Source organism: Geospiza fortis, unplaced genomic scaffold, assembly GCF_000277835.1.
Source record: "Geospiza fortis unplaced genomic scaffold, GeoFor_1.0 scaffold285, whole genome shotgun sequence".
NCBI classification, from domain to species: domain Eukaryota; kingdom Metazoa; phylum Chordata; class Aves; order Passeriformes; family Thraupidae; genus Geospiza; species Geospiza fortis.
In genome coordinates this window covers 806,601-831,170 of record NW_005054403.1, presented here as the reverse complement: position 1 = coordinate 831,170, position 24,570 = coordinate 806,601, and the positions used below count along the sequence as shown (strand labels likewise).

The window sequence follows — 24,570 nt, the reverse complement described above, 5'->3', positions numbered from 1 at the left end:
GTCCTCCTGTTATGACTCATGGGAGCTGCTTTTGTGCTCAGTGCTTTCATAATCAGTCTGCTTATTTGTCAGTATGGTCTTAGAAGCATCCTGCTAAGCACCCACTCTTTTTGAGTTGGCCACAGCTGTTAGGGAAGATCGTGAATCCTGTGTTTTAACTCAAAAAAATGAATTTAGTTCATATATCCAGGATGAGCTGAATTTATTTTTGAATCTGTACTTGGATACAAAAAAAAAAAGAGTACTCATAGAACAAGATAAACCAAACCAAATCATTATTTCTTCCCTGGTCTTCAAGATCAGTTTTCCATTAGGAATTTAACCAAACAGGTATCTTGAATAGTTGGGAACTGATTCACCCTTTTTCTAGTTGTTTGTTTGCTGCAGGATGGGAACTTTGTTCAGGTTCTTCCCCCATGCACTCCTGGCCCTGTGGCCATGGAGAGCTGCTGCCTTTAGGCCATGCAAGTGATGATGCCTTCCACTGATGTGTAAGCATTCAGATGCATTTGCAGGTTTCAGTGTATCAACAGCTATTAAAAACCCCAAAACCAAAAAACCCCAAGCAAATTCTCCGAAAACCAGCAATGGTGAAGTCAGGGTCCAATGCTGATATTAGCAATGTCAAGAAAAGCTTTCTGGAACTGAATTTTAAAATCTGTGAGCCTGTGCAAGGAACCTTGGTGTTTTGCTTTTACATAATTCATTCAACTTTGACAGCTTTCTAAATTTTGTATTTATTTTCACCAGCTGTTCTTTTCATTCCTAATTTTTTCTTATGAGCAGAGGAGGATAGATTGAAGTTTTGAGTATGAAAAATGGCTTGCTATAATTGTTAAGTTATTGTTGATTTTTATCTCCTTAGCTTTTTCTTTTTTTCATCTTCCTTGTTGTGGATTTCTTCATATTGTGAAATCTTGATGGCTCTTTCTCCAGAATCTTATCTCATTTAGAAGGTCTACTGTTCCTCCATGAAACAGAAAAATAAAGTGGTAGCTTTTTTTCCAAATTATGGAGTGAGATTGGTACAATGTCACTAGGAGTATGATTGGATTATTTTTCTCTCCATTCCTTAAGTCAGAATGTTACTGCTGGCTTCCTCCTTACAGCTTTTCATATACTGATTTTTTTTTTCTTCCTGATCAGTAATTCCTCATAATAAACCTGACACATTCCTCTGGATCAATAAATCCAGAAAAAAAAAATCTCACCTATTTTCTTTACCCTGTCACTTGTATTTACTGCTATAACACCGAATTGGGTGCTTGTAAGTCTAACTAGGGTTTTCCTGGAAAACCTCAATGAATAGAGCTACATGTATATTGGGGAGGAGGAGTAAAGGTGCTGAATGATGCATCACTGCTGACAGAAGTGGTTAATTCCTCTTCCATCCATGTACCTTGTTTGACAGAAGACATGCCAGGGTGTGTATTAATGCATAACCATCAAAGATGGTATGGTGTAAGTTCTTTACATTTGTGTAGGCACCTGCTGTTTTGCTAATGCACAGAGGAAAATGTAAATCAGCCTCTAGAAATTCCTAGTTGTGGCCTCTTAGTTGGTAAACATAATAAATAAAACAGATTAGGTTTACTTCTTTTTTAGAAGAGCAAGAGGGGTGTATTATCTGCTGGCAGGAAGCTTGTTTAAAAGCTCATGGATGGCTTTGAAGTCAGGTAGAAGTTTGTAACTAAGTTCAGCCGGATGCAGATTGCATTCTTTCTGTCATTATAAGTGAAATTAACTGAACACTTGATTTTCAAGATATAGATATACAAATTTAACTGTATTTCTAGAATAGTTTTACTTCTCTACATTTTGTGAAGCCAAACGTCTACCTCACATGTTTCATTATTCTCACTGTCTCTACTAAAATCTTTGTAAAAAGTGCTTCTCTCTCCACATAGATATTGATGATTATGAAATGAAAAATAGCATTTCTACTTACCATTGAGGCTTTGGGTTGAGTGGTTAAGTCTGATGCTTTTGGGTGATGCACTAGAATTCTTAATGGTCCTGAAGGGAAAAATAAAAAAGCTGGGGTTTTTCCCCACTGCTTTAATTTCAATTCAAATGATCAGGTACCATAATGCTGTAGTATTCTGTATGTTCATTTTGAACATGTTTGTATGTTTTCTGGGATTTACATATAAGCCTTACATGCTATTGCAAAACAGCTACTTTTGTATTAAAGTCTCACACTGTTACAGTTCTGGATTAAATAAAACTAATTTTTTTGTGTTCATCTCACGACAGTTCAGTTTGCTGAGTTGGCACTGGTTTTTGTAGAATATCATGGTAATGTTGAGAGCGTCTCAAAGATCTGTTGGTTTAATTCATAAATTGTTGATGTGCTGTGAATCTGGCTGCCTTAGAAAGGGACATTAGGAGAATGACTTCTATTTCCATACTGAGAGCCTTTGAGAGGTAAATGATGGCCTTATTTCCACTTCTGCAAGGGTTATTCTAGACAGCAAGCAACTTAGGAAAACAGACCAGTGTGGCACTCAGTGCAAAGAATGAAATTGGGGCAGCTATTAGGCTCTCCTTGCTATTAGCTGAGGTTTTCCTTGCTATTTCCAGTGTTCAGCTTGAAAGAATCCAGCCTGTCCTAAGTTACAGAATAAAGTAGTTCTTGCTATGGATAACTTTCTTGAAGTTACTTTTTTGTTTAAGCTTCTGTTTTGCTTAAGCTTTTGTTTAAACTCCTAGGTGTTTTTCCTTGTTTTTGTTATTACAGCTACTCACTCTGACATTCATTAAGACTCTGTGTCATTCATGGAGTTTTGAGTTCATGGTCCCAGATTCCCTGCAAGAATCAGTGATTTTCAAAACAATCTTAACAAGACCAGTGCATTTTGAAAAACAGAAGAATCCCAAATAGTGGGTACTGCCACTGGGCAAATATTTTAGCAGCTTGATTTTAATCTTTCAGCAGCTTTTGAAGACAAAGATCTCAAATAAGCATATAAATTTTGTCTAGAGATTAAATGGGTCTGACTCGTCTGACTTCACTAATGTTTGAATTATAGCCCAGTTTGAGGCAAAAGAGTTGGGGCAAAAAGTGTTTGGGTATGAATCCATACTACTGCTGGGTGCCACTAGTCATCTTTCACTAGCTTTCCTTTTAATTTCAAGATTAAGTTCTCATGAAGTGCCCTCAGGAGAATTGGGCACAGAGCTGCCTGGAGCTAGTGTAAAAGAGGGGCTCACTTGGGTGCAGTTTGCTTTTGGGAGCCCCCCTGTGTTCCCTGTGGTGTCAGTCACTCCTGATGCACTTTGGGGAGAATCAGAGAAGCTGCTTTGTGTGGTTCTTTGGGCCAGCTGAAGTGTGTCACTAATGGTGAGTGAAAATCACTAAGTGGGTTGGCAGGATTTTATCTTTAAGGAATTGCAAAAGTTTCTCTAGGTGCCATGAATTCAGGGGTAGCAGGGGATCAGCTTTCTGTGGCTCCTCTAATGAAGTGAAAAGGGAAGGTGGTATGTGATCAGTGGGGAGAAGATATACAGCATTGAATTTCATAGAACCATAGAATTTTAAGAGTTAGAAGGGACCTTAAAGATCATCTTCTCCCAACCCTGCCATGTGCAGGAGCACCTCCCACTAGACAGGATGCTCAAGGCCTTATCCAGCCTGGCCTTTAGCACTGCTGGGGTTGGGCATCCACAACTTCCCCAGCTGGGGAATTTCAGAAAGGAAGATGAGCTGCTTGCAAGTCTAACCTTTGTTCCCAGTAAAAAACTAGAATTCTTACTGAATAAACTTGCAGAACTGAAAATAAAAATAGTGGATCACAAGCTGCAGGCCTGTATAGCTTTAAGTAGTTTATGAGAAATTTAGAAATTATGGATGAGGGACAAAGGAAACTGCATCTTAATTTCTTCTTGAGCTTTTGGTACATTATCTCATAAGTTTCTTTACTGTTTCATCATATATCTAGGAAGTATTGTGCACACTATTAGGCAGAATGAAAGTGTACAGTGATAATATTAGCAGATAAGTAATCAATTTATCACAAACTAATTTCTGGTAGGACTTGTCAGTGAATAATGTTGGAGTACCAGATTTGGTGATGTTACTGAATAGTGCTGATAGAAAACAATACATGTTTTCTGACTTTTCCTTTCTTTCTGGCAAGTAATTTTGCTGTTCTGAGCTTGGCTGACCAGTTTTGTTGTGTCTCACTTACATTATAGTGGCATCAGTGGTTGTTTCAAGGTCTCTGTAGCAGTATTTCTGTCACTCAGCTGCAGCGTGGGGACAGTCAGCTGCACCCTGTGCCTGGCACCAGCCTGTTTCAGTAGAAAGCTGAAGCAGCTCAGTGTGGGCTCTGTTCTCACGTTGATGGGTGCAGCTGAGCAGATGCTCCTGTTTTTCCAGGACCTCATTTTTTTAAGTTCGTTAGTGAACCAGAAAGTCTGGACAAACAGCAAAAAGGCTTTTGTGAGGAGATGCCAAATGAAATAGGAGGAGAACATATGGAAGGGAAAGGAAAGAGTATTTTGTACAATTCACCAGTGAAGAAAAAACTGATTAATTAAAACAGTAAATTAAACCACTGAAATAATTAATAAAGGACTGGGCAGCTTTTTTTAAAAAACAAAAGCAAACCAGAAAAACCTAACTATCCCTTTAATTTGGAACTCACTGCTTTATTTTCAAATCACTGTGGTTGATTAACTGTGGAGTTGCTTCTAAACTAACAACCCCTCCCCACATGATCTGCCTGTGTCTTGCTGAAGCAAATGTCATTGTGATTCCCCTCCACCCTTGGGCTGTCCTTTTGTTGTGTATGACCATGTCAAAACTGGGCTTTTGGCCAGCACCCCTGGCTTACAGTGACATCCCATTTGTGTGAGCTGAACCCAGCATTATTGGGTCACACTCACCCATTACACATAACTTAATTAAATGTATTCACTTCCATCCTGCCATCCTGTTCTTCATGAGTAGTTCTGTCCTTGAGTCACTGAATTGTGAAGATGGTGTATTTCCAGTTCATGGTGAAACCAACTGAGTGTTTTTCTTTCCCCATTTTTGAATGTGGGATATGTGCCTTTAATATTAAGGGAACAAATGCAGTGTGAATTAGTAAAATCAAACTTCTAATAGGACAGCAGAGAAGTGGTAAGCTGAAAACAGCCAAAAAACTTCATTCTTTACCCTATGTATAGTTGCTTAATTTGAAAAACTACTTCAGTGTTTGGGGAACATGGAAAAAACCCTTTGAAGACATTATCTTTTCTGAATTATTTCTTAAATAAGCTGATAATGGAAATAATTTTAAAATCCCATTCCTAGTTAGTCTAGCAAATTTCCTTTCATTTCTTTTCTTAATAATCATAGAAAATAGTAGTAGAAAGCTATTTTCTCCTGTAGAGTGTTCTTTCTGCCGTTTCCTTTTTATCATTACAGTGGACAAATGAGAAAATAACTAAACAAAATTTGTTTCTATACCTAGATATCAACATACACCAAGCAGACCATAAATAATTACAAGTTTATTTTTGCTTACTGAGGTAGTTCTTGACAACATTTTTGTTTGCCTTGGTTCTGTAGAAAATTACTTTATGCCAGTTAGTTATTATTGTAATAGACATCCTGTGTATGGGATTACAAGACCAGCTGTTGTTTGAGATGTATGGTGTCAGTGGGTTCTGTCCATTATAACTGCTGCAAAGCTCTCCTGATCATCAAATGTAGAAGTAAATTAATTGTCTGTTAAAATTGTTAGACTATATTGGTGTAATGTCTGTGTACCATTGCTTTCTCTTACTGAAATAAATCAAAGTACTAATGATGTTATTTTCTGTTCTTTCCCCAGGAAGCTATTGATTGCCTAGAAATTAAAAGAGGGTGTGAGAAGTCTGATTGATCAAAGTGGAAGTTTTTTTCCCCAAGAGCTTTTTCACAACTGCCTTTTGCAAAATCTTCAGAGGGTCCCATTTGTGCCATGATTTGTGGCTCTCACCGTAAGAGGAATTTGTCTTGATGAAGATTCCTAACATTGGTAATGTGATGAATAAATTTGAGATCCTTGGGGTTGTAGGTGAAGGTAAGTAGTATCTTAATAAAAGATTAATTAGAATTTTGTAGATTTGAGTTAGATGATAATACCAACTGCAAAATTTTTCCTTTTGTAGATTTGAGTTAGATGATAATAAGTTACCAACTGCAGAATTTTTCTTGTATGTGTTTATTATCTAGAGCTTCTGCTTATTTCCTTGTCAGATGGATGAAGGAGTTTGGAAGCTGAAAGGAAGGGAAGAGAAATAGAACAGTTTTGTGGAGGCTTGGGGTTTTTTGTGGTTTTGGTTTTTTTTCCTTTTAAAAGTTTAATGTGTTGATTTCTCATTAGTGGTACTAGAGAGATGCAAGTTATCAAACTTACATGCAAGTGTATTTTTAAAAAAATAATTTCAATGTTTTAAAATCCGTTTAATTTTGAGCAATTTTTATGGAATTGTTTCAGTGTACAGAGATTTAGAACCTATATATGTAAGTTCTGAATAATAATACTGGGAACAATGTTACTTCTGTAGTTAGGAAGTTGCTGAACACTGTTTTATCTTGCCACTTTTAATTTTTTTCTGCTTTGAGATGGCTTATCTCTCATCTTCTCTGTTTCAGGAGCCTATGGCGTTGTACTTAAATGCAGACACAAGGTAAGTGAATTCCTTTTAAGTCAGAGGGAAATGTTGGTGTTTGAGTGAAGCAGTGACTTTTGATGAGAGCTAACATGTTAATATGTATGAGACATGGCATCTGGAGTGGACTTTTTCTTGCACTAAGTTACTTAAAGCAATCTTAATTGGAAGTTTCAGGGGAAATGGCTATATCTAGTACCAGATCTCAATTTTTTGTGTTTAATATTTGTCTGAAATATTACTAATATTTAATTCATTTCAACTTAGAGAGTTTTTAAGAAAAGAGACCAAAAATATTTTGGAACATAGTTTTGCTCAAACAGTCTTAGAATGCCAAACTATTTGCCAGATGCTGCTGTAGAAGCAGTTGGCTGTCTTGGAAGGGGCAGGGGAGAGAAAGGGGAGTCCACAAGGGATTTTGACATCTGTAGGATGATCAAGTAGCAATGAGAAAGCAGTGACTTTTTTGGTTGTTGATTTTAATTTGGAAAGGGAAGAAGTTAAGAAGGAAAGAAAAACCACTGTTTGATACAAAAATGAAGTCTGACAACCTGTCTACACTATTTTAACTAGTATGTAAGTTGGATGTATCTGAACTTGCTGCTCATCGACACAGATTTGACACAAACAAACTACTTTGCTGTCTTTGAAGCTGCAGTGTAGTCATTTAACAAAATAACTTCTCTGAAGCAAAACATTTCTGAATCACAGAATTGTAGTGATCCAAGAATATATACAAGTCTTTTTATGTACTTCATACCTTTTTTCTGGAAAAAGTTAGGACTGTGCAGAGGGTTTATGTTCCTAGGGTGGCTTTCAGCGTGTACGCAAGAAGGGCTTTTGCACAGTGTGTGGTTCTATCTGGTGTGTCTTACACTGTTGTACTGACTTAAAAAAGGAAAAATAAGTTGGAACTTAAGATCTCTCTAGCTGAAGCCTTGTTGGGCTTGGGGTTGTATAACAGTCAGTAGAGTGACTTAGGTAAATTGGGTCTTTTTAGATATTTATGGTATGAAAGTTCAGGGTGAGTAGTTAGAGAATACCTGGGTAGTGATGATGCAGTTTGTACTAGGCATCTCTATTCTTTGTGGAAAGTAACCTCACCCAGACTCAGTAAGTTTCTCAGATTTCCTGCATTGCTGAGTGATATTTAAGCTGTGCATGTCTATTCACAGTCACGCAGAAGAGTTGAGTACTCTAAAAGTGTGGTATATTGGCAGGGTAATCTGTTGCCCGGGTTCCTATGAGAATACCTTGCAGCACACCAGCTATCTAGAAAGGAAGGTCTTTCCTTTAGGAGAGGAAAATGTTCCAACAGCCTGTGTAAGACTGCTGCCTTCCTTGTGAGCATCTAAATTTTTTGGTGGTCACACCATTTTTTTCTGCAGCTTTGTCTTAATGGAAACAGCTGTGCTAAAGGTTTAAAACAAAGTGGTATTGCTTTAAGCTTCTAGCAGGTGGGTTACTAAGACCTAGGGCTTCCAGTTTTTGGAGATCTAAAGAAAAGGTGAGGCATGTTGCTGTTTTCATGTAACTAATTTATGATTCTCACTTAAAATAAACTGCACCGAGCTTCTCAGAGCACATGAGTTTAGAAGCTATTTTACCAAAAAAAGAGTAACTGTCTAAAAGTTAAATGTTGGCCTTTTCTACTTGTATAGGAATACAAAGATGAAATAAACTTTCATAGAGTCTTAACAGATTTACCTGGAAATGCAAAGATGTATGGTTTGGGGTTTTTTGTTGCCTGCTTTTTTGGGGGTTTTGCTGGTTTTTGGGGGTTTTTTTGGGTTTTTTGTTTGGTTTTTTGTGTGGGTTTTGGGTTTTATTTCAGTTGTTGTTTTTGCTTTTTTTTGATTTTTTTTTTAATTTTTTAGTGAGCATACTTTTGAATATAGAGGTATTTATATTAATGTTTATAAATAGTGGTAATATGCCAGGATCAAATTCTCAGCTATTTTAAGTCAATATATCTCCACTGTATTGTTGAGAGGGTAAATTTTGTGTGAAATGAGGAGCCAGCCCTTAATTGCAGCAATTTTCCAACATATAATCCACTAGTGCTTCAGTAAATATATAGCTTTTTACCTCAGTGCATTTCACTGGCATATGTATATAGATTTAAGTAGGAGAGAATGGCATAAGGAACAAATACCTTGTCATTATTATATGTGTTTTTCCTTTGGTAAAGGAACATTACCAGAAAAGCTAAACTAGGTCCTCTAGGATGACTGTGTTTACATTATTATACAGACTGTTTTTATCCAAAATCCTTCATTGCTAATTGTGGTTTGTGCATAAAGATTACTTGTTTGTCTGAGGGGTTTTTTTCTGATGCTAAGCTAATGCAAATAATGTTGAAAAAAGCAGAGATGGTGCTCTGAAAAGCTTCTTCCTATTTTTTCATTTAGTCAGAGGATGTTTCCTAAGGAAATACACTGAAGTGCATTGTGTTTGAAAATACTGGAAATACATTTGATAGTTACAAACTATTTAAAAAGGCTGTCTTGGCTTGTTTGTATTTTGGTTGTTTTCTGAAAACAGCAGCCACTTGAACAGTTCAGTAGTGTCAGAGATCATGGCTGAGGAAAAGAATCTTTGCTAATGTTTAAGACTTGTCAAATGTTTGCCCTTTAAATAAAACCAATATCCCTTTTACTTTACAAAGTGGTCTTCCTGCTTCATGCAGAGTTGTTGGGCAGTAATAAGATAGAAAGATGCTGTGGCAAAGCCATAGGTCTCCAAAGATGGGCACACGGAGAAGGAAGCCTAAAGAAAAAAAATTAGCCAAAAACCAGTGTGAAAAGGAAATGTTGCACTGTGAGATAATAAACTGTGTTTGTAGGAGGAGCGCTGGCAATTGCAGCTGCAAGTAGAGTTTATAGAAATGAGGTAAATACATCCTTAGATGCCTGAGGTGAGTGGAGAAGATGATGATGCTGGAACAGGGGTTGTTCCTTAGGATGAGGCAGAGCTCACCACACAGCCAGGCTGGAGAGGAAGATGGGTTCTATGAGCAGGCATTCAGACCATGAGAGGCATTTGGACAAGGCTCTCAGGCAAATGCTCTGATTCTTGGGGTGTCATGTGCAGGGCCAGGAGTTGCACTTTGGTGATTCTTCTCAGGACATTCTATGATTCTATGCCTGTATCCATATATTTGTGTGTATAAATTGATGGTGGTTTTTTAGGATAGCCAGGTGTGCAGGAAGGTGTGTGGTGATGCAGTTTCTCTAAAAGCATAGTTGAAATGGATGAACTCTCCTTGACTTCTCCTTCTCTTGCAGTGTGCTGTGTGTTACCAAAGGTCTGGAGCCTGAGGGTATACAGTTTAATGATTTGGAAGTTTGGTGCCTGTTGTTCTTATAAGTCCAGGATCTCCTGCCTAATGAGAAGGGGTTTTTTGTCTTTTATTTCAGGAATATGTCTGGTTTTGGTGGTTCTTAATAGCATGAGGCATTTTTACACCTTTTTCTTTGAGATAAACACAACTCAGTTCCCATATTAAAAAGAAACAAAAAGAAATGTTAGTTAGAATTATTTGGCACGTCAGTGCATTGAAGAATAATGAAGAATAACCTCTGGAATAGGTTTAATACTTCCAGGCAATGTCTTCTTAGCCTAATATTTAATTTTGTCTTGTTTGAGACTTCTGTAATACTTTTGCATTGTGTTCTGGTAAGTTGTTTGTCTGCCTCAGAATACATGAAAGAAATATTTGCTGACCCCTTAAAGAAAGGTACATTTTACTCATTAGAAAGTATAGTGAATATGCATATGTAGCAGAATCATTACATTTCTTTTGAGTATCTCAGTCTTTTTCATGTCTTTTATTATTAGAATCCCTATGGACTAGCCAGGGCCATGGTTTTCTTAGTTTTCCTTTGAAAACTTTTTGGTTTTTTAATGTTTCTACAGGTAACCCACTTCTTCACACGTCACACTATTTGTTTGTGTTTGAGCAGAGTCAGGAATTCCCCTTTTACCAATGCTGGCCAACTTGAGAAAATTTTCCCATGGCCATCACTGTGCTTAGAGGAGGTAATTCTTGTAGAACAACCACCTCTCATAGACTCCCTTGCTCTTCAGGGCTGTCTCCAAGCAGATCCTAGAACAAGGTGAAATCTGTTCTTTTGAAAGTCCAGGATTGTATTTCTATTCCCCCTCTCAATTATTTCAAAATCTTAAATTCCACTGTCATGGTGGAGATGCTGGTCTGCTGTAATACCTATAAGAAAGGAACACAGGCTCTGTAAATTGTAATTTAAAGTACTGCTTCTTCAGTGAGTATTAACTTCACTCTAATAAAGTAAAAATGAAGCAGGTCATCTTATATCCCTTCAGATTCTGGGAATCTTCACTTGTGCAGCATCAAAATGGCCTCTGATCAGAGTGTAGCATACTGTGAAGACCAGTCTGTAAGAAGGGTTTCTTCACTATTTTCATTATTCAAGCTATTGCAGAATTCTTTTAAAAGAAAACTCCTAAGCAATTCTGTTGTCAAACAGAAAGATGTTCTCAGGAGAACTTCTTGCTACATCCCTGGATAAAAGCAAGGCCACGCAGGTTATGTAGCTCAGATGCTGAGTGAGGCTCCTCTGCTACAGTGACCTGGCTGAGTTTGTCCTGCAGTCCAGGCAGCTGAGTCTGGGCCAGCTCAGGTGAGCTCTGATGTGCATCACTAATTCCTCCTTGTACAGTGGTCTTCTGTCAGGCTGCACACACACTTGCCTCTGAAGTTATCATCAGCCTTCATGTTCCTGTTGGTTCATTGATCAGTGTCAAGCAGTTGCCTTCTCTGTTTTCCAAAAGTCTGATTGTCTCCATCATGCTGTATTACCCTAGCAGTAAATGTTGGAGTGCTCCAAGTCCTCTGTGAAAACTGGACTTTATTGTAAGGCTTCCCTTAAAAAGGCTTTCTCTATTTTGCTCTCCTCACAAGGTGCTTTGAAGCAGGTGTTGCCCCTAATGTAACCTGTGTTGTTCTGTCTTCCAACTCTTGAGCAAGAACTTTTGACTTTTATCTCAGCTATTTGAAAGCAAATGTACATGCATTCAAGCCCCCTTCTCCTCTGCAAGGATGTCCTTGCCTTTGTAGGATATTTAACAGAAGATGAGCTGTGTCTGTTGTGGCAGAGCTCTTATCACACAAGCTATTCCACTATGTTTTCTGTACCCCTAAAGAGTGGTTCCATCATCTAGGATGACAGGTAGTTCAGATAATGCATGTTTCTAGAACTGTGCACTCATTCCTAGTTTCTCCTGGTCTTTTCTCAGAAATTTTATGTACAGGCACCAGGAATCTGGTCATGCTGCTTAAATAGAGCAAATGAGAACATTTGGGTTTTCTCTAATATTGTCATAAAAGCAGAGTTCTGAATTTCCCTGGTGGATGTTAGAATCCCTTTTCCAGCTCTTGTGTCTGCTGATGTTATTAATACCTTCACACTTCAAATCTGCTAACCATTTTTATGTTGCTGAGTTCCCCTTTAGTGTTAAAAGATGTGTACTTGTTTGTAAAAGTTGCAGGTTTTTTCAGTGTGTTGTATTTTTTCATGTACTTTCTTTAGATTTGGCTCTCAAGGTTCCTCAGCTCCCCAGCCTGTGTTAAGTCAAATACTTGGACTGAAGAATACAGTCATTGCAGTTTAACTTTTATGGTATAATCTTTTGTACTGAAATGGGTACAGCTCTTTTTTGTCTTACTTTGGATGTGACTGATTTGACAGTAGTTCCTGTTTGGTTGATTGAGAAATTAAATGATGAGTAAATGAAAAATCTGAGTTCTCAAAATGAGACCAGATTGCTGCCCGTGTTTTTTCCCTCATCCTCAAATTTTTTGGTTTTTTTTTCTTTTTTTTTGTATGTAATTAAAAGCAATATGCTAATTTTCTCAATTAATTAATGAAATTTGGTTTGACTTTTTGGCAAGATTTTTGGTTTTAATTGTTGCCAGGGTAAAATCTCTGTGCAGCATACTGTTTTCTTTCGGTAATGGCAGCTTACCTATGGAAGATTATTCCATTAATGCTGTTGTTCCTTGGGCTAAAGCATCATATCACTGTTAGTTTTTTGTGCCAAAACTTGTGTGAAACACATACAATGAATATGAGACTTCTTGGACCTTCTGGATAAATAGTTTGCCAATATTAAATGCTTGCAGTAGTCAGAGTTGAGATCTGTCCTAAGTATTACTTGAGGAAAATAGAGCTATTAGGCAAGTGATAGTGCTGAGAGTCATAGTAACTGTTTAATAACCACTTGCTTCAACTTCACTATGAGGCAGTGAATTACCTTTTGAATTCCTTACAGAATTCTGGTGTGAAATGTTAGATACAGAATATTTGTTTTGTGGACTTCCAAACTCTACTTCCATGGCATTTCCTTGAGTGCAGCGGTGAGAGGCAAACCTGATTAGTGCTGATTCACTTCAGGCATTGCCTGAAGATGTGAATCTGCTATTGGCAGTTTGTAGAGCTTTCATTTTTCATTGCTGCATTGTGACATTTGTTTTCACCTGAACCTCTTCCATAGTCCTCTCAGTCCCCTGTGGCAGGGGAAAACAGACAATCAGATGGCATTATATCAATGTGGTTTTTAATATGATTGATGTCAATAAAGTGCTGATTTACATTCAAGGAAGTGGAAGTTTCATGTGTGTACTGTTAGTGCTGCAAAGATCAGATAGTTTTGCAGAATGGAGCATAGAAACTGAACTTGCTGAGTTCCCACAGCTCGAGCAGACCACTATTAATTCAGTTTTCTCTCTCTCTCCCAAGGTGGGCTATAACATTCTCTATATCACAATACTGCTGCCTTTTATTTCTTTTCCTCAAAATCTTATTCCCAAGTCTCTCTTGTTCTTCAATTATTTTTAAATAGTTTTTTCATAATACATTTCTTAATAAAAACCATTGAAGCACTAATTTTGAGGAAACTATCAGATTCTAAAATGACTTACCTACACTACTGAAAAAAAAAAAAGATCTTTGATGTTATCCTAATTTTCCCAAAGTCTGAGTCCTGGGATTAACTGAAGTAAACATTTGGATTCACACTTGTAAGGCTATGTAGGATGAGGGGATGAAGTAAGGTAGTTCCAGATCTTCCTTTCATTTCTTTTATTGTTTTCTGTCTGTTGCTTCTGCTATATGTTGCTAAGATATGCTCTGTTTCAGGGTTTTATTTAATTTGATCTTATATAAACCCTTGCTATCCTTATCAATCACATACAGTGATTTCTATAAGAGGACCTGGCCAGAGTTCAACAAAGTGGGCCTGAATGCATTTTTAAGTGCATTAAGTTCCCAGAGGGAATGGTAAGGGAGGTTTAGGTTGCATATCAGGAAAAGGTTCTTCACCCAGAGGCTGGCTGGGCTCTGGAACAGGCTCTCCAGGGAGGTGGTCACAGCACTGAGCCTGACAGAGTTCCACAGGTATTTGGACAATACTCTCAGGAACGTGGTGTGATTCCTGGCGTGTCCTGTGCATGGCCAGGAGTTGGATTCCAGGATCCTTGTGGGTCATTTCCAGCTAAGGATATTCAATGATTTTGTGAAAGTTAATGTTTTTTGTTAATAACATCAGTCACTTTGTAGCCATATCGATAGAATGATGCTGCTTTGATGTCTACAGTTGTGCTGTGTTGTTTCCCTTTGAGTCCTTTCTAACAATCCAGACTGGTGTTTGAAAGTTCCCTTGTAGGATACTCCTTTCCCATACTTCCTCCTTTGTGCTTGTCATGTTATGAACCCTGCTCAGATATGGATGGTATTCAGTAATAAAAATTCTCATTCCATCCCTCCTTTGCTCCGCATGGCTAATACTTAGAAATGGAAGGTGCAGGGCAAAGATAAGAGACAGAGCTTTCAGAGGGGAGAAATTAACTTCTGTGGAAGGGGATACTAAATTTTTTTTTTTCAGATGTGTTCAGTTTAAAGCAGTACAGTGTTTGCTCTCAGTACCACAAATTACGATGGCTTAGGTTGGCTTGTCCATTATAACTTTTCATGCAGTACAAAGCTGGGGTGCAGAGGCACCTGATGTTGAAGATCTTCAAAACAAGAAGGGTGAGGGAGACAAACAGGGAATCACCCTTGTACTTTAGTAATGGAGGTAGGTGAAAGAAGCATAGAAGCCTGAGTTAAAAATAACAAGAGTGATTCATCTTGCTTTGGAAGAATATGTAAAATGTATTACTGATGGTTTTCAATTTAAATTAAGTCAAAGACAAGCAATTTGTTGCAGTCACAGTATCTCAGATCAGTATTTCTTTTAATCAGACAGTTTCTTCCAGTTGGTCATGCTAAGATCTCTGGATAAACCAAACATCTTTTGCCCTTTTTCTTTTGTTTCTTAAACAAATTATATGTATTTCTGATACTATTTTATATAATCTTTTATATGAGTTATTGCTGTGGCTGCTGGTGTTGCTGAGTGAAAGGTTACTGCTTATGCCACAACTAAGAACTTTGCTTGGAAGATTGCCAGTCAATAAACAAGCCCCCTAGTAGTTGCTGCAAAATCCATCTGCAGAGGGATTATATATCATTACACTTGTAATAATACAGGAATCATATTCAGACCTGCAGCAGTGTGTTCTGTGGCTGCCCTTAATGGCTCTTAATTGCAAACAGCTTGTAGAGCTGTATCTCATTTTAAGGTCCTTGTAAGTGAAATCTTATTTTTAAGTGTGGATGTGATGAGCACCCCAAGCAAGGCTATATGTACAAATAATTTTTTCTTGCAAAAAGTTTAAAATCTTATGCTGATAATTAAAGTTTAAGAACATGACTACAATATTTCTTAGAAGCAATAGCAGAAGAAATTTAAACAGATGAGTTTTAGAGACCTGATGTAGACTTTTGGATCATTACGAAAGTAGTGGTGCAAGCGAGGGAATTTACGGTTAATGCACATTATTATATGGGAGAGGGAACAGCATATGGCTAATTATAGGACTACATCTGTAGTAGTATGAACTTGGTTGAATATTGGATTACAATCTGGTCTTGTCATCAAATTGCAAATTACTGTGTAGCATAATTGATGCAAACAAAATGGTATTTCTAAATTTTAGGCTAATTGTTTTCCTCTGAGGGATTCTTGAAGAGTTTTTAAACTTTTCTAGGACACATGAGCAGCTCTAAGAGCACTAGGTTAATAATTGATTTCTGGACACACTGTATTTAAACAAAGGCCGCTGAGAGCATAACTCAGTGTTTCAGAAGATCATTCATGTATATTATTAAATGTACCATAGTAAAAATGGGTCTGGATCATCTGTCTGTCTTTAAAAATTATTTATATTAACCAAGTTGATCTAAAATTTAAATACACTAAAGTGTCTTGAATATGCCATTCACATTACCTTATTTTCCTAAATTTTTTTGTGAATTTAAAGTCCTTTTATTTAAAACTCAGGAGTCTTGCAAAATGAGCTTTGAGAGTGTATGTAAAACATTCACAATAACAGTGAAAACTTTCCTATAATCTCCTTTTTTTTCCTGAAAACTGTAGGCTCTTCTTGGCACTCCGTTTTTTCATCAGTAAAGATTACAGTGTGTTTTTAAATAGTAAGATGTCCCTCTGAATGTCCTGGTTCAAGCAATTTATATTTCCTTGATTACTCACTTCTGCGTAATTCCTAACTCATGGAATATCCTCCTAAAATAAAAAAAACCCCTTTTTATTATTTTTGAATAAAAATTCTTGGATTTTTTAACTTCTTTTGAAGTATAGTGGTATTTACTTCTCATTCAAAGCCTGGATAACAATAAATGGGGAAAAAGGAAAGTGGTTTCCTTTTATACCATTACAGCTGTTAAAATTTGTACAAACTTGTAAGTTCTTGTGCAGAGGACCTAATAATTGTACTTTTAATGTGTGGTTTGATCATAGCTAAAAGCCTAAGTAAGGGACTAGACAAACCTGACATCAGAGTGTGGTGATAAAGAGATTTTGGATACAGTGGGAAGGCAGGCTGAGCTCTTGAATAGGGACCACTTTTGCTAAGACTGCTTTCTGCTCTTTTTTGCACCAACAGCAGTTGTTAAATGTTTGCAGAGAACTGGAGTCATTCTTTATGAGCTCTATGCCTTATACACATATTACAATTCTGAAACTCTTCAAAACACTTCTTTTTGCTGTGTGTAGCTGCACCTGCACCTGGACAATGAAGCTCGATGAGTCTGCTGCTTGCTTTTTTTCAAGAATAGTCCAATTGCATGCTAGTTTCTCGTTTTCTAAAGTATCTCTATTTATGATTTTCTTATTTAAGATAAAAACGAAAACACTGTCTGGATTTATAGACTATTTGCATTTTTGCTATCCCTGATTCATTTTTGTTTAAATTGCTAAATTAGATCAATCTTTATACAAGTCCCTTTTAAGCCCTAACACCGTAGAACATAATGGCTTTACTTTGCTCATTATGAGAAATCACACATTTTATGCAATTTTATTTTCACTTTTTCAGACATGTAGCAAAGAGAGGATTTGTTTCTGAACAGAACAGGTAACTCTTTTTTGGAAACAGATACCAGCATTGCTCTCCAATTTATAGTTGCTTGCACCTTAAAAGCTTTGATAAGGCATCTTCTGTTTCTTCCTCAAGACTAATTTCTGTACAGTACTGGGTGTACAAAGATCAGTATAATGAAGTTCAGTGTCAGTCTTGCATAAAGGGAATATTTGCAGGTCTTGAAGTGAACTGATTGTACTCATGGATGCCCATTTCTTCATGGTTTCATTCTCTTGTACCCTTGTACCCACACACTTGGAAGTATAAAGGGACGTGTGTGTGCTAGAGAGAGGTGTCTGATTTGGGCAGTATCTCCAGCATGCAGGATGGAGGACAAGGGTAAGGAGCTCTCATGTCCCCACTTCATCTCTGAAGTTTCTCTGGGTATTGATGACAAACTAGTTCTTACATCTTTTGTGTATGTGTAATGTTTGGATGTTGCCTGTTTTTATGGGATATTCCTTAGCTTCAGTCTTGCTTTCTTCAACTTCCATGGGTCTGTTTTCTGCTTTTCCTTGTTTGGAGTTTGACAAGTATGTTCATAATCCTTGATGGGCCAACAGAAGATGGGCTCATATGTCATAAGCTGCAACCTTGTGGCCATCCTCCTGTTGGGGGATGCGTGGTCTGCTTGTGAATCAGCTGTGCTGCAACCTTCTGGGCTTGGCATAATGTTTTACTCAATTTTACTTTTGAAGCACCATGCCATGAACAATATTCTTGATTATCAACAGTGTTTTTTCTTGAAACCCTGTGCAGTTCCTTCTCATGCTCGTGCATGCTTGTGCATGCACTCAGTTCTTCCTCCAGTATCCTATTCATACCTTGATCTATTACACACTCCTGCAGCAGAAACAAGATACCTATGTCTCTGAAAGGGTGGTTGTTCTTTGTTCAGTTTTTGGCATAGAAGTGTGCTGCCTTATTAAACAGCTCTCCTAATCTTTCAGTCAAGAAAGAATCCTTGCAACACTGAGAACTCCTTCCCAATTGCATATTATGAAGTATATTTTTCATACAGTTCTAAGAACAGAAGATTACCACAGATTCCAGTGTGCTGAAAATTGTTTGCAAAACAGTTTTCTTAGACTTAACTTTGGCTGAACAGGATTATCATCATTATTGATTTTCCTTTAGGTTATAGATGGGCTTTTAAAGAAACGTGGTTTTGAGGTATGACAGTGATAGGTGATATTTTTAAGTGTGATAATGCACTGAGATGTGGAAAGATGAAATTCTGTAGGACTTAAAAAACTTTACTGGTTCCACCTACCTCTTCTTTTGACAGTATGCATCTTGACCAGGAGGCAAGCTATCTTCTTGAAATCAATTAACATTTCCAACAGAGATAGAGTAATGCCATGTTTATGCACAGAAATATGTTGCAGGCAATGCCATCTGCAGAGCAGAGCTGACTAGCTGCTGCTTCTACAGGATCAAGTTTTCTGTGACTGTTTGTGTGAAAAACTCATCCAAGTGGTGCCTACCATTTTTTCTCCCTCAAAGCATCAGCTAGTGACGAATGGTGTTAAGAAACATACAAGATACTATCTGATGGACTTGCACCCTGGGCTCTGAACCTGTTCTAATTTTGTAAGTCCTTCCTGCTTCCACTGCTATAAATGTTGTTGCAGTGCTAAGGAATTATTTGGGGAGTAAAAGAGAATCAGTAGGAGCTTCCCCATTGTCTTTTAGAAAGGCTAAACCTAGGTCAAAGAATGTCCATCCCATGGGCTCTAGCAGGTTTAAAAAAAATAAAAAGTGACGGAATGGCATTTCTCCTCAGAAATTCTGGGGTATAGTGCTCCCTTCATCCATATTCCTCAGAAAACATAAAAGAGAATGCAGAGTAGATGTCTAGATGATGGCAGGATCAGAGAAGCAGATCAAGGATGATCAGCCTGTCTATAGTGTTCTTGGTTCTATTTAGTAGGGTTCTCATTGAAATGGATAATGTTTAATATGTATTGTTGTAGATGAGCTCTTCCTTTACCAGCATCCTTCCAATTACACGTGTGCACACGTACAGAGCTGTGCCCAGGTGTGCATACACACACACATATGCATATTTGTTTAATTAATGAGTTACAGCATAGTGGTCTCTTCTGGTCAGTTTCAGAAAATGCTACTAGCCTGTTCCTTCTGTAGCTTCTGCAAAGGTATTTGTATGTACTGGTTAGCACACTGTTGCACTTTTCATTTTTATGGATGTAAGGAGAACTGAACACTTGTGTCTCAGTATAAAATATGAATGGCAATAAATCTCTTCTTTTATCAAAGTATAGAACAGGCATGTACAAGGCTTTAACGGAAATATGAATAAAAATTTCACAGCCCAAGTCTTGTGATTATATTTTCTCAGCTTTCACTTGTCTCTTCATCGGAAGACTGTGTTTCAAGAACTTTCTGAAAATTCATCCTTATTGTTAAAGTGTCTTGTGTTTTTTCCTGAATATGTTTGTGTGAACAAAGACCATCTTTTAGCACTTCGGAGCTACTAAAAGAAAAATGGAAATGAAAGCTCTGTTTATTTTTATAGCTCTGTATCTACAGTAAACAATAAGACCTAGAATTTTTCAGTGGGAGAACATGCCCTTCCTGAACAAATCTGGCTAGGAATCAAATTATGAGGGCATAGTTTATTCTTGCAAAGAACAAATATGTGGAAAGACAAAAGTAAAGGAATAATTAGGTATAGGATCTCTTATCTATGGATTTGTTTGAGGTTTTTATCTTGATTTTTAGACTGGGATAGGTTAACAATTAATGTTCTTCAAGGCCACCTCTTCATTTTTTGAAGAGGTGATGATAATTTACTATTCAAACAGTACTACCTGAATGAAACCTGTGTGATGAGACTAATTCTTTTTTTCTTTTCTATGAAGATTTCAACTGCATTTAAAGTAACAAATTTTCTCATTTGCTAACTTTTTTATTTATTGCTACATATCCAGAGCCATTGCTATATAATCTTATACTGTAATATTGTGGATTTAAAAAAAAAAAAAGAAATCACACCCAGAATCATGTTATGATGAAACCAAGTCAGATTTAGCACATTCAAGCACAAATGCTAGTCAACAAACTGCTGTTAGAACTATTGTTTACTCTCTGTACCACCAGAAGGCTTGCTACTATATCAGTTTACAGAGGACAGAAGGCACCCTTCCTCTGGGGAAGCTTTGTTTTCCATATCTGCATCTAGTTTAGACCGAGTGCTGCAATGAAGCTCCAAGTTTACTTGCGCAGGTTTAGCTTTTGGATTTTTGGAGTAATCTTAAATCGAATCTGAAGTAGGAGTCCTGTTACTGAACATTAATGAGAAATTTTGCTAAGTAAAAGGTTCAAAACCTTTACTCCACAAAGAATCATAAAGCTTTTCCATTTGTTCACTTTTTCTTTCACCTCTTTTTAAATGAATATTTATAATGCCTTAGAACTGAGAGAAGTGGGGCTCTAGGAGGTCAATATACAACATGCATTCTAAATTCAGAATTTTCTTATGAAAACCTCTCAAGTTAAATATTTGAGCTCTTGCTCAAGGATCTGATCTAAAGCATTCTTCTGGAAGCTTGTAATGGGGCCTTATTTGCAAGTTATTTAAAGTTTTATTGATCTCAGGTAGTACCTTTAATTATACCAGAAAAGGAAATGCAAAGCTCATAGCAGGGATATTTATAGCTTCATGAAGATCCTCACCAGTGAACATTTACTTTATTCTCTAATATGCAGGTGAAAGAAGAAGGATGAGCTTCAGAAATTCTGGTCTTGCTGCTAGTTAATGCCAGATTGCTTTGTGGGATGTGAGAATTGACGCTGCAGTTACGTTGGCAATGGAGATGTTCTTACTTCAGTAGCACAGTTTGGAATACTTTGTGTTTCTAGCATGTTAATTACAAGTACAATCCAATGAACTGTGATGATCTTAATGTAGCAATGCAACTCAAAGAATAATGATCCAGAGAAAGTAATATCCCTGAGGTTACTAGTCTTGATAAGATTTGGAAATCTACCTTAAAAACACATGCATGCATGTAAGTTTGTGCATGCAAAAATAAAATATACAGACAGAAGGGCTGCAAAGTTAAGTTACTTGGGTGGAATTAATCTCACCCACTGTTTCAGTGCTTAGGTCTTGCATAACCAATCTCCCTCGTTTATATAAGTTGAGAGAGTCCAAAATCCAAAAAGCAGCTCTTACCATCTGGAAATTATTAAAACCAGTAACCTTCTGGCCAGATCTTCTCTCCCTCCCCTGCTTTTACTGACTGTGGGGAAAGCCATGACAATTCACGTGGAATATCTAACTCTTAGCTGGCTAAAGCTAAATGAGATGGGCTCTACCTTATGAAATATCTGGCCTTTTATGTAGATTCATTGAGTCTTTTAAAACACAGAATATAATTGTTCTCAGTTTAATTTAGCCTTGGAGGTTGCTGTTTCTATTTTAGGCCTGGAGAAGGGCTTCAGTTTCTTTTGCATACACCAGTATTTCTAATGAAAGAATGCTGCCTTTTCCCCTCAAATGCTGCCTTGCTTATATATACTATGATAAACGTACTTTTTTTTTTCCCCATAATTTTCTAGACTTCTCAAATACAAAATTCATCATGGAACACCATATGGATACCCACGCAGTTGTCACACAGCTGTCAGCTTCTAGTATTTGAGATGGCATAGCTAGTAACCTGTTGCCTTCATCCCCCATGCATACCAGAACACTGTGGAATGAGACTCATCTGTGCTTTTAGTGGGTTTGCAGCTATTTCTGAATTCTCACTGTTCCTCTGCTTTCAGTTAAATCGGGTTCCACTAAAATTTTAATGTTCACAGATTCATTTATTTGTTATGCTGGTTTTAGCACTAACTTCTCAGTCGAGGTGCCTTACCCCAGTTCTCTTTTCCAATCTGTTCTCAGGCTGCATTTTTCTGCCTTCTTTTCCCAGTTTCTTTAGCCCATGTATTCCCTGGCCCTTAGCTGTTCCCTCTGCACTTTTTTATCCTTTCTCCCCACATAGTGTTTCCAGTGTTTGTGATAATAAACTTGGTGAGATCAGGTCACTTTTCCTTCCCCTTTTTCCAAGAAGTATTTGTTTGTCATCTTGGGCAAACTTTCACAGTGAACTTAAATTTTGTGTGGTTATCCTTTTTTTTTTCTCCTGGATCAGAAGTACATGTGTTGTGTGTAAGATGTAAAAGGGCAGCATGTTGGTCTTACTCGTAGGGGCAGTTTTTCTTAGAAGAGCTTTTTTTAGTCTTCCCAGAATTTCTGTGATGTTTAGACTCTTTTTCTCCTTATTGAAATATAAGGGAAGATACACTGATCTGGCCACAACTTTTCAGATGCTGAAGAAACTGTCTGAAATAAGTCCACAAACTCTCTTTCTTGATTTAGCTCCTAAGTTGAAATTTCATCTGCAGAAAATGCTATTTTTATGAAAACTTAGCTGCCATTTCTTCTTCATCTGTTAGTAGTAGCAGAAATCTTCCTGCAGATTCCTTTATTTCCACATGTATGGATGGCTTCTCAAGTTAGCTAAATTATCATGCGTCTTGTGTAGAGGCAGCCCTCCTGTTCCTCTGACCTCTGCAGCAGTGATCAGGGGGTGTTTGAGTTATGAATTTTGCCTGCTGTCTTTCTTTTAGCACTTTAGAATAAATTTTAATCTTAATGCTATTCTATGAAGAAGAGAAAATCTCTAAAAGGAATGCACTTTTAGATGCTTCACAGAGAAAAACTGCAGTTTTCTTAGAAGGCAAGAATTTCTCTCTTATTTTCCAGAGAGTGCACTGTCTATATAATCCCAGACAAGAAAAGTCTTTTTTTTTCTGTGCAAACCTGAATGTAGAAACTTTGAGAAGAAATTAGGGTCTCCACTTAATTACCCATCAATATACAGATTGGAAAAAACTTCTAAAATTTAATTTGCTTTGGTATGAGCGTAATGTCAACAAAAATATTTCTTGATGGAAGAGACCTAGAGAGCAAAAAGATGTCTTGTAAATGCCACAAAATCATTACAGGCAGAGGAGGGTATTGTTTTCTTTCTGTAATGCTGTTGTCTAATGTGAACTGAAGCTTGAAAATACAAGTGGCATTTCCTGTTCAAATTTATCATTCCCTGGAGAACAACACAAAAAATATTCTCATTAAAGATCTGGAATAAGTGAAAGGGAATGACAGATTCCTAGGGTTAATGCAGGCACCTATTAAATGTTCCATAGCCAGACCTAACAATGAGCTGATATCAAAATACCAACAGTGATGGTTACATTAGGTAACACCTTTTACATACCAAATTGCATGAAGAAGACAGGGTTACAGTGTTACACTAATTTGTGTGCCCAAAATGTGAGGAGAAAAAGTTTTCAGTTTAAAACTTTATTTTATTTTATTTTTAATTTGAGGCAATAAACATGAAAGTTGAATTCTGGACAGGAAGATCAATGTAGCTTAGGTTTTTCCCCCAAGCCTAAGTGGAGTGCTTACCATTACTAACTAATTAACGTGTTAAAACCAAAAATAACCTCCACCTTGGCTCTTGCTTTTCCTCCAGAACAGATCTGGAATGGCTGCTTGGTATCTGAATAGGCAATTGCCACCTCTGGTTCTTTAAGGCCCACTGCAGAATACAGAGGAGTTGTTGCTGCCATTTGCACTTGAGAGGTGTTAAAGTTAGGGCAAACCTTGTGTCTCCTTGTGCAGCAAGGAAATGACAGTAGCTGCTGCTATGTTTAGGTGTTTTTCTTTCAGCACTGAGAGCCAATTTTTTTCTAAGATAGTGCTAAGCTGAGTTATCCAAGTTTGAGAAATCCTGTTGTAGCTTGCACACTAAAACAAAAATTTAGTTGGTATATAAAAATTGTTAACATAGAATTAATAGTGGTACTTTATGATGGATGGATGGATGGATGGATGGATGGATGGATGGATGGATGGATGGATGGATGGATGGATGGATGGATGGATGGAGAGTACAGATATTTCAGAAAAGATGAGCTCGAGAGAAAGGGGAATGAAGTTTCCCTTTGTGAGAAAGAGCGTCTCAGATGTATGGTGGTATTTTCTGGGATGGTGTGATGACCCACTCTTAAGGGAAAAGTGGGTCATAGCAGCTGGATGATACTGTGGTTGAGACCCTGTGGTTCAGAGTTAGAGGTGAGACTAGAAACTGTGGCATTATTTTGGGTCTTTGCTGTAGACCACCTGATCAAAGTGAAAAAATGGGCAAAGCCTTTTTTACGCAGCCGATGATGTTTCTGCACTTGTTTTTCAGGGGGGGAACTCAGACCCTTGTTTTCAGGGGTTATTTTAACTTCCCTGGCATTTCCTGGACAGGCAGTGTGGTGGGATGTAAGCAGTCCCAGAGATTTCTGGAGGGCATCAGGGAAATTTCTTG

The 24,570-nt window shown here is 37.4% G+C and overlaps 1 protein-coding gene across 1 annotated transcript in view; it reads left to right on the top strand.

Annotated features, from left to right (window-relative positions):
* Positions 1-5,573: 5,573 nt before the first annotated feature.
* The window catches only part of CDKL5 (cyclin dependent kinase like 5), an 82,217-nt gene continuing 63,220 nt past the window's right edge, over positions 5,574-24,570 (top strand). The window contains 2 exon segments of the mRNA XM_031061205.1: positions 5,574-6,056; positions 6,632-6,666. Coding sequence (XP_030917065.1) covers positions 5,993-6,056; positions 6,632-6,666 — 99 coding nt within the window. The 5' untranslated portion in view covers positions 5,574-5,992.